The 18,359-nt window shown below is 28.5% G+C and overlaps 3 protein-coding genes across 3 annotated transcripts; 2 read left to right on the top strand and 1 right to left on the bottom strand.

The window, feature by feature from the left end:
- Positions 1-2,948: 2,948 nt before the first annotated feature.
- Df31 (Decondensation factor 31) lies at positions 2,949-5,251 on the top strand. Its single transcript, XM_070635847.1, has 3 exons — positions 2,949-3,106; positions 4,032-4,270; positions 4,335-5,251. Exons 1-3 carry the CDS (start codon positions 3,081-3,083, stop codon positions 4,499-4,501), a joined length of 432 nt encoding a protein of 143 aa, XP_070491948.1. The 5' UTR covers positions 2,949-3,080; the 3' UTR covers positions 4,502-5,251.
- Positions 5,252-5,256: 5 nt separating this feature from the next.
- LOC139087131 (heterogeneous nuclear ribonucleoprotein U-like protein 1) lies at positions 5,257-12,852 on the bottom strand. The gene is made up of 7 exons (XM_070635848.1): positions 12,290-12,852; positions 12,175-12,230; positions 11,074-11,791; positions 10,809-11,009; positions 10,596-10,744; positions 10,468-10,530; positions 5,257-5,433 (listed from the first exon to the last, which is right to left on the bottom strand). The coding sequence occupies exons 1-6, from the start codon at positions 12,337-12,339 to the stop codon at positions 10,487-10,489; spliced, it is 1,218 nt and encodes a 405-aa protein (XP_070491949.1). The 5' UTR covers positions 12,340-12,852; the 3' UTR covers positions 5,257-5,433; positions 10,468-10,486.
- A 292-nt stretch (positions 12,853-13,144) lies between these two features.
- On the top strand, positions 13,145-17,833 carry LOC139087155 (ATP-binding cassette sub-family G member 1-like). Its single transcript, XM_070635881.1, has 8 exons — positions 13,145-13,309; positions 13,900-14,201; positions 15,261-15,326; positions 15,412-15,656; positions 15,750-15,974; positions 16,038-16,689; positions 17,014-17,403; positions 17,476-17,833. The coding sequence occupies exons 2-8, from the start codon at positions 14,114-14,116 to the stop codon at positions 17,754-17,756; spliced, it is 1,947 nt and encodes a 648-aa protein (XP_070491982.1). The 5' UTR covers positions 13,145-13,309; positions 13,900-14,113; the 3' UTR covers positions 17,757-17,833.
- The last annotated feature ends 526 nt before the right edge of the window (positions 17,834-18,359 follow it).

Here is an 18,359-nt window from a genome sequence, read left to right on the forward strand (position 1 = left end):
GTAGAGAAACGCTCGAGTTTCTCGATTTATTATTAGAAATGTTATTCTCATGAGCCTTCTATAATATGAAATCTAAATTAAGATTAACGAACTTCAAAAGTTCAAAATAAATATTCACCACACTTTGTACTAAAATAAGTTCAAACTTTTGAAAATCGTTAAAATTTAAATTTTTTAAAATCGTTGGTAATTCATTAAATTCATTACCAATTTTACATGATAAAAGGGATCAACTTAAAAAGAAAGTTTTAACAATGTGTGGACAATGTGTAACACATAGCTGCTTATTCATTGGAAGATGCGCTAAACAAAAAAAAAAAAGAATATAATGAGAGATGTTTAACATCCATCGTTAGTTGCAATTTTAATTTTATTTTTTTCCTTTTTTAAAAATTTATGATAAAAAAAGAAAATGTTTTCCTTCACAGCATAGAATATGTATGTGTTAACTAACGAATTCTATCGCTGCTCCTGCACTCGACTGCATTTTTCTAATAAAAAAAAGAGGATTTAAACAAAAAAAGTTTGAAGAAAAAAAAAATACTATTAAATGAATAAGCAATACCGTAATAAAGAAAAAAAAATATTTCATTTTCATCAAAAAAAAAAAAAAAAGATTTATGAAAAAAAGGAAACAATGATGACTGTTTATGAGGTTTTATTATTTTGTTTCATTAATTAATGATTACTACATATTATTGTTAGGCACTTTTATTCATATGTTTTTATAATTTTCAATTTAAAATGAAATGAAAAAAAAGTATTGAGGTGATATGAGTTTTTTTGATATATGATGATACTAAAGGTATAGATAAATTAATTTTCATAAAATTTTATGTTGTTTGACCCAATAATTCACCTCAATCGAGAAATAAATCCCCGTCACACTTCTCAAAGTGATTCGTACTAAATCACTTTTTGAGTATATTTGTGAAAAAAAAATTATAAGGAAAAATATTTAAAAAAAAAAGAAATAAAAAAAGTAAAATTCAAAATCTTTTACATCTAAATTAAAGAAATGAAAAAAAAAATGAAGAAAAATATAATGTAAATTAATAATGAGAAAGCTTTTATGTAAAATATAATATGATATAAATAAATAAATAAACCAAAATCTTTTTATTTCTCCCCATTTCTTGAAAGTTTGATATCTCATCGCCACACATACTTATTCTAGTGTCACCAGTAGGAAAAGTTCATTCTTAGAAATCTAACGGTTTTCCTTATTCTAGTACAAATTTGAAATTCTTTATTCTAGTACATTAAATATGCCTATTAGAAGATTGCAAATTTAAGTACTTTCTGGATATTTTACAAGGTCATATCATGTTGAGCACATAACTTTGAGCTATATACTAACAAAAGATCATTAAAGTGACAAACAGTTATGTCCAGTAAGGTTCAATTTTGAAAAAAAAAGTAAAATTTCATATTGTAAACAAAGATTTGAATTGTGAGCTTTTTTCAAAGCTTTTTTTAACGGACAAAATTCCTCTTCAAATTTTTCTAAGGGTAAGTTATGCCGTGACACAAAACAGGTTGCCTACTATTGATTCTACAGTCATTAAGTACGAGAAACTCAGGCAGGATAGATAAATAGCTTTTGAGCTCAAACCCTCACACTAACTCATTCATTGCCTGCCTCCCCATCTCTCTCTGACTCTCTTTCTATCTCTTCTCAGCATCCGTTATCATTTTGAGAATCAAAAAGAATTTAACGACGCTGCATATAGATATATTTACATACCTACACGTAGTAAAAAACAAATTTATGTACATATATATATTTCCTTTTCAATGACCATGTATACATGATATGATTATGTGAACTTCATTTGAATAAGTATTTACTAAAAAAAAAGAATGTTCTTGTTCCGAGGCAAGTAAGCCAAGTACACGACATCATCTTTCTATGTATGTAATCAGAGTGCAGTTTAGTGGAAAATTGATGAGTCTTTATTAATATAAAACCCTATTAATGAGCAGGTAGACGAAACGAATTTCCACCGACTTTTCCCTTTTCGTACGCTTTTCATTTAATAATCTATTACTACATATATGTGTCATTGAAGTTCGTTGGGATGTTAGGTAACATATTAAAGGACAATTGCTGTAATTAAAAGAATATAATTACTCTAGTACTGCATAATCATGAGGAATTTACTGACAGGATACTTTTCATTATGATGCAACGACTATACTCGGTTCAATAAATACAAAAAAGAAAGTATTATGTAAGAAATAATGTTTTTATTCCAGAATAATGGTCTAAATTTTCAATGACTGCATGAAGGTAGTACATACATATAAGTGCGCGAACATATTTATTCTATGCTCTCTTATATGTTGTGTTTATTGTGCATGCATTAATCATTTGAATGAAGAAGATTCACACAAGTTCTTTTCAGTATTTATTTATTGTGTGCCCTAGTGAAAATGTGTACATGAGTATGTACTGTTCTATGTAATAACTTTTCTCTGTTACTCAAACGTTATTATTATATAATGAGTGTGAGTAAAGCACAGATTAATTAATTGTGCTTTATTTTCTTTCTTTTTCCTCCTCTAATTAAGATAGTTGATGACAAAGTTCTATTATGCCAATTAAAGAGATTCCTTCTCTGTGTGCATACTCAATACCTCATTATGTATTGCATTTATTTTTAATGTTGGGCTCTACCGAAAACGGAATTAGCTAAGAGTTTTACACTTCATATGAAATTATAGTCTACAATCTATAACTATAAATTAATATAAGCATTCAACGATGCTTCATTTTCCGCAATTTTAAATATAAATCTAAATAAGTGTGCTGTGAAGTAGGTACCTTCATGAAATTGTGAAACATTAAAAAAACGCTTCAGAATTAACGGTTAAAAGGATTTTGAATTTCGATTTCGGATTCTGTTGTTCGTTCGAAAATTCGAAATTGAGTAAATGCCGAATATCGCATTTGGCTCTCAGAGACTGAACATCGTTCATTTGACAAAAACTCTTCAAACGATACACATCGTGAAAAACGCGTGTTAAGCACTTAAAAAATTGTAATTTGAAAAATCTTAATTAATTAAACTTAAAAAATGGATCCAGTCACAACTGAAGCACCGTAAGTATCGAATTAGTATGGAATTAAGTGAATAAATTGTGAAAAAGTGTCAAAAAATGACTTAGAAAAATTTTTTCACTTGAAAATGGAAATGGCTGACGCATTTTTTCATTTAGTGAAAAATGCAATAAATAGTATTAATTCAGTGATAAAAAGTGCTTAATTAAATAGATAATGGAATGGAAAAAAGATTGTAATTAAAGCCGAAAAGAAAATGTTCTTATTTATCGGTAAAATTGTCGTTATTTTTGGCGCTATTGAGTAGCGTCATTTTTTTTCACATTCAATTTATATACATGTATTATATATACATACATACACATGTCTTTTTTTTCTTCATCTTCGTCGGTTAATACAACAATAGAACTCCTATATAACGGATATTATTTCATCTCTTTGCCATTTATTAATACACATACATATCGCTCTTTCTTCAAATGAAAATTCCTCTTTTCTCATTCGATATATATACATTTTCTGTATATACAACAAGTATATAAAATGCGAAAACTTATTTCTGTGTGTGGTTAGCATTTTCTCTCAAGCAAGCAAGCAAGTAGAACAATTACAGTTAGTATAAAATGCTTCGGTTGCGTTCTTTACATATATTCTATTATATACAAGCCATGCATATAATATACTCTAGTACATATACATTGTATCTTACCTTTTCGGCATTTTTTATTTCCACATTTTTCATTCCTATATTCTTATTTCAATTCTATTTAAAAATTTAAAATTCGCTGAATGGAATGGAAAATTGTACGGGTCGTTTGGACTTTTTTTTTTCTGTATTTCTGTTTAATACAGATAAAAGTAAATTTGAAATGTTAAAACGATTAAGCAAGCAAGACGACGAGTGCATTAACATTAATATTTTTTTCTCATATCTTCTTTTACCCTTTTTTTTGTTGAATATATATAGTGAAGTTAAGGAAGTTGAGAAGGTTGTAGAGGAAGTAAACGCACCTCTAGTTCCTATAGAAACCGTTGAGGAAGTTAAAGCTCCCGCAGAAGCAGCAGCCGAAGAAGAAACAAAACAACCTGAACCAGAAAAGACCGAAACTGAAGTTACAGAAAAAAAAGAAGAACTTCCTCCAGTTGAAAATGGTAATGGCGAAGCTGAAGTAGTTAGTGCCGAAGAACCAGCACCTGAAGTAGTTGGTGAGTAATAAAAAAAAACTATTAATTAAATTATATGTTAATTGAGACATTAAAAAATTTCCAGTCGTCGAAGAGTCGTTAAAGCGAAAAGTGGAAGAAAAAACTGAGGAAGTAATTCCAGAAAAGAAATCCAAAACAGAAGATGCTGAAAAGAACGAGGAGGCAGAAGAAAAGGCAGCCGAAAAAACTGTGGCAGAGCCAACTGTTACAGAGCAAGAAGCTACAGCATAAATTATTGAATACAGCGAAGAGATACTTAAAACGACATTCAGTTTTTTTAAGCAAGTAAATCATACGATAATTCAGTTTATACTTAAATACACACTTAAAAATAATTTAGTATTTTTTATTTATGATAAATTTAAAGAAAATGAAAAAAATATGTTGACATCAAAAAAGTTCAAGAAAAACTTAATTTTAAAAACTCGGTTTAAGAATTTAGGAAAACATTTCTTTTTTGTTTCTCAAACTTTAAGTAGTTAACACAACTTTTTTTTTTTTGCTTAATTTAAAAGAATGATGATTAAACATATTCATATAGTCGTTTACTCGATGATATATCAACAAAAGAAGAATTGTCAATGTCTCTAATAACCTAGTTTAACTCTTTCTCTCTTGATGAAAAATACAAAAATTAATAACGAAAAAAAATCTAAAATTTATGTCAAAACATTCCTCGAAAAAAAAAATTTACAAACTCTTCAGTTCATTCTCAACAAAACCTTACAGCATCCAACAAAGCTCACATATTTTTAAGGAAGAAAAGAAAAACTTTCCAAGCCAATACCACAAAAGAAAAAAAAATGTGTAAAGAAAAGAAATAGACGAGAACTAAGCGTCCAAAAAAAATGAATCAACTCTCTTTAAAGCCAACATGAAATAATTTTTTTTACAAACAAAATATTCTTTTCGCCACTCTTTTATAAATAAAAAAAAATTACAATAAAAATGACATGTAATCTCAAGAAAAAAATAAGACAAGCTGCTTCTTTTTTCTATTCTTTAAATAATCATTTATTTCAGTCTTTTAAGTTCAGTCAGCATAATGTAAAAAATAAATATATTCTTTTTGGATATGTAAGATCAATTACATCCATGCAATTATGTTGTTCATCACAGCCAGCTGCTCTATCACAGTTTGTTGCCTACACGCATACAGTTACCTAAATTATTTTTTTGTGTTGTTTTGGGGGGAAGAAAAAAAGACAAAAAATTAGTAATTGTAACTAAGAAATGGGAAAAGGAATGAGGAACTAAAGAACTTCTTAGGTAAAAAAAAAATGTTCATTCATCACAAACATAGTAAGGATATTGCTATGTATATAATAAATTCTAGAAAAACTGATCATGATTGGGGTTCATCATGTTTTACGACTCGACTCGAGTTTTAAAGGTTGAATTTTTTCAATATTTATGCTTTCTTAAATTGATCAAAAATTTTAAATTGGCAGTTCTTTTTTTTAAAAGTTTTTTTAGTATTGCAGTTATGCCTTTATAAAGTTAAATATTTAAAATATTGCCGGAATTTAAAAAATCTATTTTTAAAGGAAATCAGATCATTTTCATTGGATATCCTTAAATATTTTTAGCTTTCAGTATAACCTAGAATTTCAAAATATGTAGCAATAAGTCTCTCTAAGTTCATAAATCATTTGAAACTCATTAAATTCGAATTTATCGATAAAAATTTGATTGATTTCTGTGCATGATAATAGTTAATGATATTGGATCTCTTCATTCATAATACAGCGCCATATCGAATATCAGATAAGTTATAAATTTTATGACCAAAACTTGATGCTTCCTTGAATTCTCACAGATTCTCCAAAATATATAGATTTAAAAACCATTTATGCTTCATCACATATAAAGCTATTTCATCAATTCACGATATTCATCACTTATACTTTCTGTAATGCGTGCGTAGAGCATTAAAGTCTTTTGAAATTTCCTTTGCTTCAATATTGTTCGTACTTGAATCTTTCTCATTTCTTTTTTGGAACGGCATTCTTTCTGTTTCTATTCGTATTCTTCATCTTATTATTATTTAAAAATGTGTACTTTTATTTTCATTGAATGAATGCTTAGAATTTTATTGGGAAGCACACAAAAATTATATACTTTGTGTGTGACTCATGTTACAGAACGGCAGTTGGAAGAGAAATGTTTTATTTGACTACAGGTTTTGTTCTTCATCTTCTTCAAGTTCAATTTTCTTTTCTTTTTTGTTATTTCTAATGCTTTACTTCAGTTTACGGCCAAAAATATTTCATGATCATTTATTTTTTTTTATGTTTTAGAAAATTTAATGTATTTCAACGGTTATTATAATTTTGAATATTTTTACCAATACCAAGTTATTTGTGTTTTTACAGCAAAAGTCGTTATTTTTTTAAATAAAAATTACTAACACTTTGATAAAAGGTGAAAATAAAGCATTTTTTTAATTGTGTTAGCATTTTTTGATGATTATAAACTAACACAATCAAAAAATTATTTTAAAGCATAACTTTTAAATAAATTTTGTTCGTTATTTTCAAATTTTATTTTCTTAAGAATCCTTTTTGCTGTTTTATTGTCATTTTGAAGCTTAAGACTGGCTTCAGGCTGCATTAGACATGCATCTTTTGTATTGAACAGATTGCATTTATTTAAAAACCTTAGTTCTGTAGACTAAACATGATTTATGTCACACTAAACAGATGTTTATTTTAAAATAATGTTTAAAATGGATTTCAAATTATATAGGAAGTCTTGGTTACCTTTGATTTTGTGAAATAAATAGATCTTTAGCATTAAATAATTTCATAACTTTTGTTAAGTACGTCGTAATGTTTATAAAGTGATTTTAATTTTTCTTGAATTTAGAATCATTTAATTAAATATTTTCATTTAGATTCATAGTTTTTTGTTTGAATAAAATAAAATATTTTAAACATAATAGAATAATAATGCATTTAAAAAAACTTAAAAGAAATAATACATCAATATATAGTTCCACAAACTAAATTGACTTTAAATTAATTAAAAATTTACTTACTATTTATAATAATTTAATGTTTTTTTTCTTTATTTTTAATAATATAAAATGTTTGTTTATTACCTTTCTGATTCATAAATTTTGATGTTCCTTTTTCAAGCTTGTTGCTTGATGACTGATTATTAGTAATCTTGTTGATTGATAATTTTTGTTCAATTTTTAATCTCATTAATTGACGTCTTTTTGTTGACTGACTTTTTATTAAAAATCTTGGTGACTTTAATTTCTTTTATTTTTTTTTTGAAATTTTCATTTCTTTTTTATGGTTGAAGACTGACTGACTGATCATTTATGTCTGCTGTATTACATTTTCAGAACCATTTTTTTTATCAATTTACTGACTGGATTTTCCAATATTTTAAACTTTTTTCAAGCAGAAAAGCAAGCAAAAATATGTAATAAATAAAGCCTACTTTGATCAAAATTGTTTATTTTTATATAAAGTAAGAATTTATTTGCGGCTATTTATTCAGTCGAAAACAAATAATTTAAATTCAGACGTTGTGAGCATAGGGATTAATACTCGTATTTTTGAAAGAAAAGTTGAGGAGAGAATCAATCCTAAGACTAGATATATTGCCTTAACACTCAAACTAGTGAAGGTACGAATGTTGGATATCCTGTGCAGTAGATTTATGATCATACCCTACTTTAAATACCTTCTCGGAAAATTTAGCATAAAGAAATGTTGAAGCCTGACTTAATGTCAAGGTTATACTTCAGGTATACTTTCAAATGTTCAGTTCTATCGAATTAAGCCTTTTTTCACAAAATTTTCAATTCGCCATTTTTCATATAAAACTAGGTATATAGTAACACCTCAGCATCTTAATATTTTTTCTTTAGCAATTCATGTCTCATTAATTATTTTGTCTGTTTCAAGGAATTGACAATATTTGAACATGTGAATTAAAAATTGCACTCATTTCACATTACTTTGATAATTATTCCTCATATATTTTTTTGTGTGTCTTCATGTTATTTTTCACTGATTATTTTCATGTCTTTGTGTCATATTCAATTCTTATTCTTATTTTTTTTTTTTTTGCTATTTATTCATCACAAAGAATCTTTGAATTGCTCTTCTTTAATAGAATTCAAAGAAACTTTAAATAAATTTTCTCTCTCACATTCCTCATCGATGCGATTCATGAATTGTCTCTTTTTCGGACAAAAAACTTATCGGTAAGCTGCAAATAAATTTATTTAATTTTTAAATTTTTTGTATGTTTTATATTAAAAGTTTTTCAAATTCTTCTGTTTCCAAGAATGAGTGTCACTTTTCCATCAATTTAAGTTTTTTTGCAGATGTTTTTTTTTCAATCATCTTCATTATCTGTTGCTGTGCTATAAGAGATCATCAACTATATATAACTTTTTTTTTATAATACAGGAATACATGCTTGTATGTAAATTCTTCTTCGCTGTTGGAAAAGAAATTGTTTAGTTATTAAATTATAGACATTTCTTGTGGATTTTTGCACTTTAGATAAACAAAATAACTGCGTCGTGATTTTACAGATTTTTTTGGGTATGTCAAAATCTTCGTATACTCAATTATTGACTGTAAACTTTGGCAGTTTTCTTAAATTTTGTATCGATTCCTTTTAATAAAATTGTAGCTTTTCCTTAGCATTAATTAAATATGATCACTTTTAAAATGTCTTTCATTTACTGAGGTATCCTCGATCGAACTTTTAGCATCGATGATATTCTGTAATTGCTTTTATCAATAACACGATTTCAATCCTTTTATTTAAAAATCCTAATCATCAATTCCAGAGCTCGAAGTAGATTCGAATTTTATATGGAAAAGTCAAATCTAGTCGACAAAAATCCATTTTAAATTCGAGTCTACTTCGAGGCTCAGCAATAATTTTTTTGCAAATATTTTTCAAGCATGTCCGCAATTAGTTAGCTAATGCTAATAAAATTAATGAAAACTATTTCTCTAGTTTTATAGCTGATTTTAAGATTTGAATTTTTTCGTGTAACCATTTGGCTTATTTAACTGTTCATCAATTTTTATAAGATTCCTTAGAGCAGTTATTTTTCTCTATTATGCAACTAATTTACATAGTTGGAAAGCTATTGTTCAGAGGACCTCAGTCATGCATTGTCCATTCAAAACGGACAGGAGTTGATACTAATTTTAAATTTAAGGCATCTTTTAATATGAATAAATCTATCAATTTCTTAAATGTCAGCACTTCTATCTAGCAAATCATATTCATATTTAATCAAAGATGCCCATTATATCAAATTTTCAGACGATGTATAATCCACTGATTAAAAATTCACTGTTAACGATTTAAATGATAATCAAATAATAATAATAATAATAATTTTAGCTTTGTTTCATCTTTAAATCTTCTCACACTTTTAAAATTCATCAATAATAAAATAGGTAGAATTTCCACAGAGTGTTAATTTGTTTTTTTGAATACGTTATAATAATTTTATTATGTTTACTGTTTCTATTATTATGATTAAAGTCTACATTAATGCAAAAGATAAAAAAAAAGTTATTTATTGATCTTCAATATTTAATGGAAATTTATATGTATGTACTAATATGATTTTTGGATATTCTTTACCATGTGTACTGAAGAATCCTTTAAAATTAGATTGTATTTTTTTGTTTTGTTTAAATTGCTATCGTAAATCGTCAGTAAATTAAAAATTTCTCGAATATCAAATTCGTTAGCCGTCTTCATATACTTTTTTTTTTAGTTTGGGAAATGTCAGAATATATACTCAAATATCTTCACAAAATGTATGTCGGCAGAATAAAACGTAAATTTATCAGATTATTTACTTTGTCAAATATTTGATTTCATTGAAAATAAATTGTTTTAGTCATTTCTTTCATTATAATCATCATATTCCTATTTCTTTACATTCAAGACGAATTTTTCATATTTTTTGTTTTAAATTTTGTAATAAAACTAAATGTAAACTTATTTTTCATTCATAGATCAGAACATTTAACTAATTTAATAATTCTTGCTCAAAATTTCAAATATCTTCTTACAATTAAGTTTACTTAACTTTATGCTATTTTCTTTTTTTGTATGGATAATTTTATCGGACATTATTCTTAAAATCTAGTATGTGTCAATAAAAATATAAGAAAAGAAATTTCTCAGACACTCACTTATTATCATTCAAATTGTTTAGTAGTATCCAGACTGATTGTTGTAACCTTGAGAATATGAATCTATTGAAGAAAATAAATTAACCGTTAAAGATTATAATTCCAAAATTAAAAAATAGTTTTTATACCATAATTTCCATATCCAGATCTCGATGTGTCGTACTGATTGTACGAAGAATCTTGTGAAACTTGTCCACCATATCCATCAGTTCCATATGATTGTTGACGATAATCTTGCGAGTAATTTGTGTAACGAGTATCGTATGACGATGTACCACTAAATTTATGATAATATGAGTTAAAAAAATTCCAAAAAAAAAACCAACAAAACTTGTTTTTACCTATAATCCTGATATCCAGCATTATGATCATATTCTTGACCATAACTCATTTGCGAATTCTGTGATCCGTAAGATTGATTGTAAGATCCTCCATTAGTTGCATATCCACTTTGAGATTGCATATTACTGTTATATCCACTACCATGCTGTTGATATTGATCCATATACTGTGTTTGATCTTGATAACTTGGTGGGCCATGTCTAAAATAAAAATTGAGAAATGCATAATAAAATTGTGTTTAATGTACTTGATTGTTACACTTACGGTGGCATATTATATGAACTTTGGTGAGGAGGCATTGAAGATGGTGGTTGATTCTGTTGGACATTTCTGCTTCCCATGTATGGTCCGCTGTCATAACGTCCTCTTTTTGGTGGCTGCATTGGCTGATCATATCGAGACATTTTAGGAGGTCCTGAATTTGGAGGTAATGCAGGTGTCAAATTAGATGGTTGACGTGTATCGAATTGCTGTCTTGGCATCATTCCACTTTGACCAAAGCTACTGCCTCTTCCCCCACGTGAAAATGAACCTCTAGAAAATCCTCTGCTGCCTCTAAATCCTCGACTTGATGGTGGCATTGACGAATTGTTATTGTTATTCATCGATTGCTGTACAGGTGAAGGTCCAGATTGCTGCTGTTGTTGTGGCTGTGATGAAGGTACAGAGCTTTGTGGAGCTGATTGTTGCTGCGATTGAGGCAAAGATCCAGTTGTGACAACTTGAACATTATTTCCGCTTTGTGTTGTAACTGGAGCAACTGGAGTTGTTGGTTTTTCTGGCTCTGGCTGTGCTGTTACAACATTGTCATTCTGTTGTTGTTGTTGTTGATTATTTTGGAAATAATCTGAATTTCCTGATCCTTGATTCATAAAACCACCACGACGGCCTCTTGGTGCACCTCTATTTCCTTGCATTTGTCCGCCAAATCGTCCAGGACCACCTCTTGGACCACCACGACCTCTCATCATTCCTCCTCTTCCTAAACCATCCAAAAAATATCATTAGAAAGATTGTTCTAGAATTTATCTTCTTAAAACGAGTTTGATTATTTTCCTTTAGTTACAACATAAAACAGCATTTTTAAAAATTTAAATGTTATTAATAGAAACATATTTAATAGCCTTTTAGAATAAATAATAACGAATTTTTAAAATTCAAAACTTCATTTATCCGTAAAAATCATAATTTTTAAATTCCAAAAAACCGTTGAATTTGCAATTCAATTTAAGCTGTTTTAAATTATTATTCTATCAGCAAATGAATCTGTATACTGAAATTTTCTGTTTCTGAAGTAAACTGATCCAGACAAATTGCAAGATTCTCCCAAAAAGAATTTATATGCAAATTAGATGAATTAATTACCTGACATTGGACCATTCGAGAAACCACCTCCTCTCATCATTCCACTGCCACGTCCACTGCAAAAATTGTTCATAATTAATACATAACATTGATAGCGATGATTTTGATAACTTACCGGCCTCCTCTTGAGAAATTTCCTCTGTTATTAAATCTTCCTCTTTCCATTTTTCACTGCTTTTAAGGTTATTTTCTTTAAATTATTTTATGATCAACTTTACTCTTGTTTTTGTGGTTTTTAATTATTTAGTCTTATTCTTATCGAACAAAATGTTTTGAACGTTCTTAAAATTTCATTAAGTACGAATATACTTCAATACTGAATAAAATTAATGACGAAATGGCGTTCAAAATTAAATACAATTTTTCACTTTATTTACTGAATTTCAGCAAAAATTCATGTGTTATTCCTTTGACGGTTTGTGAATTATATCCTTTTGTCAACTATTTGCACTTTTAGGTAGCTGATTTAAGCCGCAAAATGAATATATTAAATTGGCGTCGATTTTTTTCACATTAATAATTCAAAACTTTTCTTTCGAGACTTTTGAAACTATTTTTGAAACTTTTGAAGCTTTTTATCGATTCACAACTATTAGTTATATTAATTTTCACACTATTATGGTTTTAATACAACTTTTAATTAATTTCTTCAAAGAAAATAAAATTTGTACTTGTCCAAAGTCAGCACAAAGTTTACTGATAAATTCAAATTTTTTTCAACCGTTATGAAGAATTTCTAATTCACCACAAAACGTGTAATTTATGTTGAGATTTGAGCTGCAAGTTGCAAATATTTAAAAATGCACATAAAAGTATACGTATGAAGAAGTTAATGTGACCAACATAAGTCATGATTTGAGATTTAATTCGATTTATATTAATTGAATAACGTTGAGCATGTTGCTCAATTTTCAAAAGCAAATTTCAAGTTTCTACCAAGTCGTGGTCCCTTCAAATCAAAACAATAACATCTTTTGTTCACTCCAATCAGTTTATTTCAGTCGTAATCTAAACATTATCGAAATTCAATCTTATGAAACAGAGAATATTATTTTTTATCAATAAATTTGATCTAGGTTTAAAAATTCTTTGATAATTTCATGTCTTGTGCAATTTTTAAAAAAAAAGTTTTAAGGTAAAAGAATTTGCGTGATTTTAAAAATAGTAGTGATCGAGTTCTTCTCTTCATCATTATAGTTGTGTATATAATGTTTGAAGATTATATATAGTTGGCTGTAAAAAAAAAATAATATTAGCGTGCCTCGTTATCTCTAAAATTATATAGTGTATGCTTTATTATTTTTCTTCTTTCATTAATGAAACTTTAATAAAATGAATCAATGACACAATTGACAAACCCCGAGACAGAGACAAAGAAAAGCTGTAATGGGAAGTTAATGAAAAAATATGCTCATTTTTGATAAGCTCATTGTAACAAATTTTCAGTTCTAATTTATAATGTGTGTTTAATGACTGTACCTAATAAGCTTAGGACCATGTAAAAAAAGGGATTTCCAGTAAGCATATCATAAATCAGAAAATGTTAAGGATTATTATGGCTTAGGAAATAATCACAGATTGACACCTCTTTTTTTTCTTTTGAATAAAACTCGTGTTTATGATAACTTAATTCATTAGTTGTGTGATAAGCAAAAAGCTGCTGATATTTTTTTATACAGACAGAAAATAATTGTTCATTCAACTTTGTCTCTTCGTTTTGATCAGTTCGCATTGCTTTCTCAACAAAACACACATGTCCATGTGAAATATTCAAGAACCTGAATTGAGAATGCAAATAAAAAGAAGTGTGTGATAAGGCACTTAAAAAAGAGATAAAAGAAAGAAATCAATAAAAATCAAATTTCGGAAGGAAGAGAAGAAGTTAAGTTGAGAGAATATTCAAGATCGAGGTAATCAAGAAGATACGCACATCCATAAAATGGCATCAAACATGAAATTCTCAAAAGACATCAACATTAGCTTTGAAAACATAACTTATAGTACAAAAGTTGGATTCTTCAAAAAAAGTGAGTATTTAAATTAATTTTATATCCATAACTGTACACAGTATGGTTAGTTTCTTGTGTCTTTCATTTTTGATGAAAAATTTTACGCGTAAAATTATTGGGAAGATTTTGGTAGATCCTCAAAGTTTTCATGACTAACTTAATGAGAAGTGAAACAAGTTTAGCTCCATTTAGCCCTTAACATTTTGAATGACTTCAGATGTTAATTTTAGTAATGATGGGTAAAGATGATCATTAATAATCGAAACTGCTATTATCTTTTATGGCTTTCCCGAGCAGCATAGCGTGTTCGCGCTAGCCATATTATCATTTATGACCAACTAATTTTGATCTATGTTTGAGGCAATAAAATATGGTTGCAATGTGCTACTCGGGTTAGATACTTTTGATAAATTTTTTACATGTCATTTCCTTCAAAGATTTGCAGAAATCCGTTAATGAGTTTAATTTTTTGTCTCCATACCAAAATTAAGTTTTTTCACATACTTTCTTTATCCTTGTTATTAAGATTTAATCACACTCTAAAGTAATTTGAACGTATTGAACAGTCGTGTAGATTTTGCACGATTTCATACAAAATTCGTGTTTTTTTCATGCAATACAAAAGTCGTAAGCTTATATTTCCTTTAAATACGGGATCTTAAGAAATATATCGAAACATCCATATAAGCTTAAAGTTTTATGAAATTCATTAGTAGGTCCTCAATGTGGACCAATTTGAGTAGCCCAAAAATTTTCGAACAATTCTCAATTATTTGAATGACCCCCTAAAATGTAGTCATGCTGGAAAGCAAACAAACAAGTTAGTAATGTGAACTCTATTATTAAAACAAAAATATGAATGTAATAAAGAGAAGAAAGGAAACAGTTTCGTCATAAGAATATTATTTATTGCGCGATTTATATGCAATTCCAGAGTTGGTGCTCTGAAATCACATTTATTCGTCTATTAGGCACTGATTTTCAATTCTGATTGAATTTGCATATATGTACGTAATAACTGATCATAATGCAATACTGCACTTTGCCTAATCAGTTCTATTTGAATTCCATTTATAGATGACAAATTAATTTTAAACGATTTGAGTGGAGAATTTCGATCGCGGGAATTGACCGCAATTATGGGTAAGTGACCAGTTAATTAATAGAATAATCTTATGCATTAATTAAATAATTGCTTATTGATATTAATTTTTTTTTTTTCAAAAAGGTCCAAGTGGTTCGGGCAAGTCAACTTTATTAGATATTTTATCGGGTTATAACAATAATAATAAGATTAGTGGAAGGATAAAAGTTAACGAATCGATAAGAGATCCAAAGCAATTTAGACACATTAGCAGCTATATAATGCAAGATAATTTTCTTCAACCTCTGCTGACTGTACAAGAAGCAATGTCATTTTGTATTAACTTAAAAATCGGCAAGGAACTTAGTGATGAACAGAAGGAAGATAAGGTAGGAAGAGATATGATTTCTTGATATGTTTATCGCAAAAATATTTCATCGATTGTAGACGAACAAAGTATTTGATTTTTTACATTGTTGTAGATTGAAGAAATCCTCCTTAATCTTGGTCTACATGATAAGACAAATGTGATGACGGAAAAATTAAGCGGAGGACAACAAAAACGACTGAGTATTGCATTAGAGTTAATAACTAATCCTCAATTAATGTTTTTTGACGAAGTCACCACCGGATTAGACAGCGTATCATCTTCACAATGCATTCAACTACTAAAGAGCTTGGCTGAAAATGGACGAACAATTATTTGTGTAATGCTTAACTTCATTTACTTACATAATTCCTTAAATTTGAGTTACTAATTTATATTTTAGACAATTCATCAACCATCCGCATCAATCTTCGAGTCGTTTGATCATCTGTATGCCATTGCTGAGGGACAATGTATATATCAAGGCGAAAGCTCCAAACTAGTACCTTATTTATCTAAACTCGATTTGGATTGTCCAGAATTTTATAATCCGTCCGATTACCTATTAGAACTTTCAACACGTGATTATGGAGTAGATAAATTAAAAATATTAATTAATGCAGTTAAGAATGGAGAGAATCAGGAAGATCGGAATCATTTACCATTGGTTGCTGAAAGTACAAAAAATACACTCAAATCCCATTCATCGTTAAAATCAGAAAATAATCCAATTAGCATGTGTGTAAAAAAAGCCAAACTTAATGGAAGACTCAATATTTTAGACCCAAGAAGTTACTGCAATGATTCTGATCTATACTCAACGTCATTTCTTCGTCAATTCTATTATCTCTATTTGAGAACCTTTCTACTGATTACGAGAAACCCATCGTTATCACTTATGAGATTGATGATTCATTTCTTTGTGGCAATATTTATAGGACTCATTTACTTCCAAATTGGAAATTCGGCCAAGAATTTAATGAACAATTTCAAGTTCATTTTCTATACCGTTATGTTCCTGATGTTTACAGCGTTTTCCAGTTTGCAAACGACTTGTGAGTAAATTTTTTATTAATACACCTGCTTTTCACCAAAAATCTTGAGCACTACAAAGATAGACTTGAATGCCAAAAAAGTTCGTTAAAAACGAAATTTGAATCAAAAAATTTTCAAATTTTAATTTAACGAACTTTTTGATGCATAAAAAGGTAGCATAGAACACTTTAGTTACTTGCAATTTGCAGTACGAAAGAGCATGATTTATATAAATGCATTTGTGAACTTTGCTTCTGCTTAGTATGCTACAAAAGCTCTTTAGAAATGGATATTTAAGCACTTAATAGAATTATCTTCCTCTTTATTTTTATTTTATTATTTAGTTCCATCCGAACTGCCAGTCATTAAACGCGAGCATTTTAATCGATGGTACTCTTTTAGTGCATACTTTACTAGCCTCACATTAGCTGACTTACCAATGCAGATTTTATGCACAGTAATTTACATTGTAATCACGTACTTTCTTACCGATCAGCCACTTGAGCTCTTCCGTTTCTCCGCATTCTTTACAATAAATCTATTATGTACGTTTGTTGCACAAGGGTATGGTCTTGTTGTGTCATCACTTTTCAATGTAAAATGGGGTACAATATTAGGCAACTTTTTCATCTGTCCATTCCTAATATTTTCCGGATTCTTCGTACAAATGAAGCACATCCATGAAGCATTGCATTGGCTGTTTCACATATCATTTCTCAAGTATGCACTCGAAGGTAAGCGATAATTAATTAACATACATGTGCTGCAATTGACTGACTAATTAATTGATTAAATTAAATTTACAGGCAGTGTTTATTCGATTATTGGATTTAATCGGACAAAGATTGAATGTGATGAGTTCGACAAGGAGATAAGTTATTGTCGTTATTCATATCCTAATCAATTATTACGTGATATTGGTATACAAGATTGTGCCAAAAATTCTACTATTAACGAAAACTGTGATGCTGTTATGCTCGACAACCAAAGATATGACTTTGTTAAAGTCATTATCGTACTTGCACTTTTTATCATATTCTTCCGCGCAGTTGCATTTTGTATTATGAGATATAGATTAAAGAATTAATTAAATAAGGCAATGAATAGTCATTTTTATACATATTTATATACAGTGCCGTATCTATACAAATGTTATTTTATTCGACGACGATTGATAGTTAATAAAATTCAATTTTGCAATAAACACTTGTTGATCATTACTTCCATTTTTTAGACGAGGCGTCTAGATCTCTAATTTCCTTTTTTTGCTCAGCTGTTTGACTATAAATTTTCTCATTTACAGTGATTATAGATATAAATTGTTGACATTTGTTCCAATTGATAAGGAAGTACCGATTTATTAAGACAAAAGCATTTCAGGCAGTGTTGTTACCTGTGATCTAGGCATATCATTTTTAGGTGATGAATGTCGAAGTAGACAATGAGCTTATGTACTTTCGAGAATAGAGTAAACTGAGAGTTATGATCGCAAATATGCTCAACTAGAGCTAAGCACAAGCTCTCAAGAGAATGCTCTTTGGCTGTTAGGGGTAGTTTGTAGACAAAAATAAATTCTAGTTCCTACATAGTTCTACAGCGATTAGAAATTTCATGTCGTTTTTAGGGAAAAAGAACATTGCCCTATGCATTAAAGATAATTCTAGTAATTTTAAATTCTGTAAAAACAAAT

Source organism: Chironomus tepperi, unplaced genomic scaffold (genome assembly GCF_022539635.2).
Source record: "Chironomus tepperi strain 1889 unplaced genomic scaffold, CSIRO-AGI_Ctep_v1 contig_100, whole genome shotgun sequence".
Taxonomy (NCBI): Eukaryota; Metazoa; Arthropoda; class Insecta; order Diptera; family Chironomidae; genus Chironomus; species Chironomus tepperi.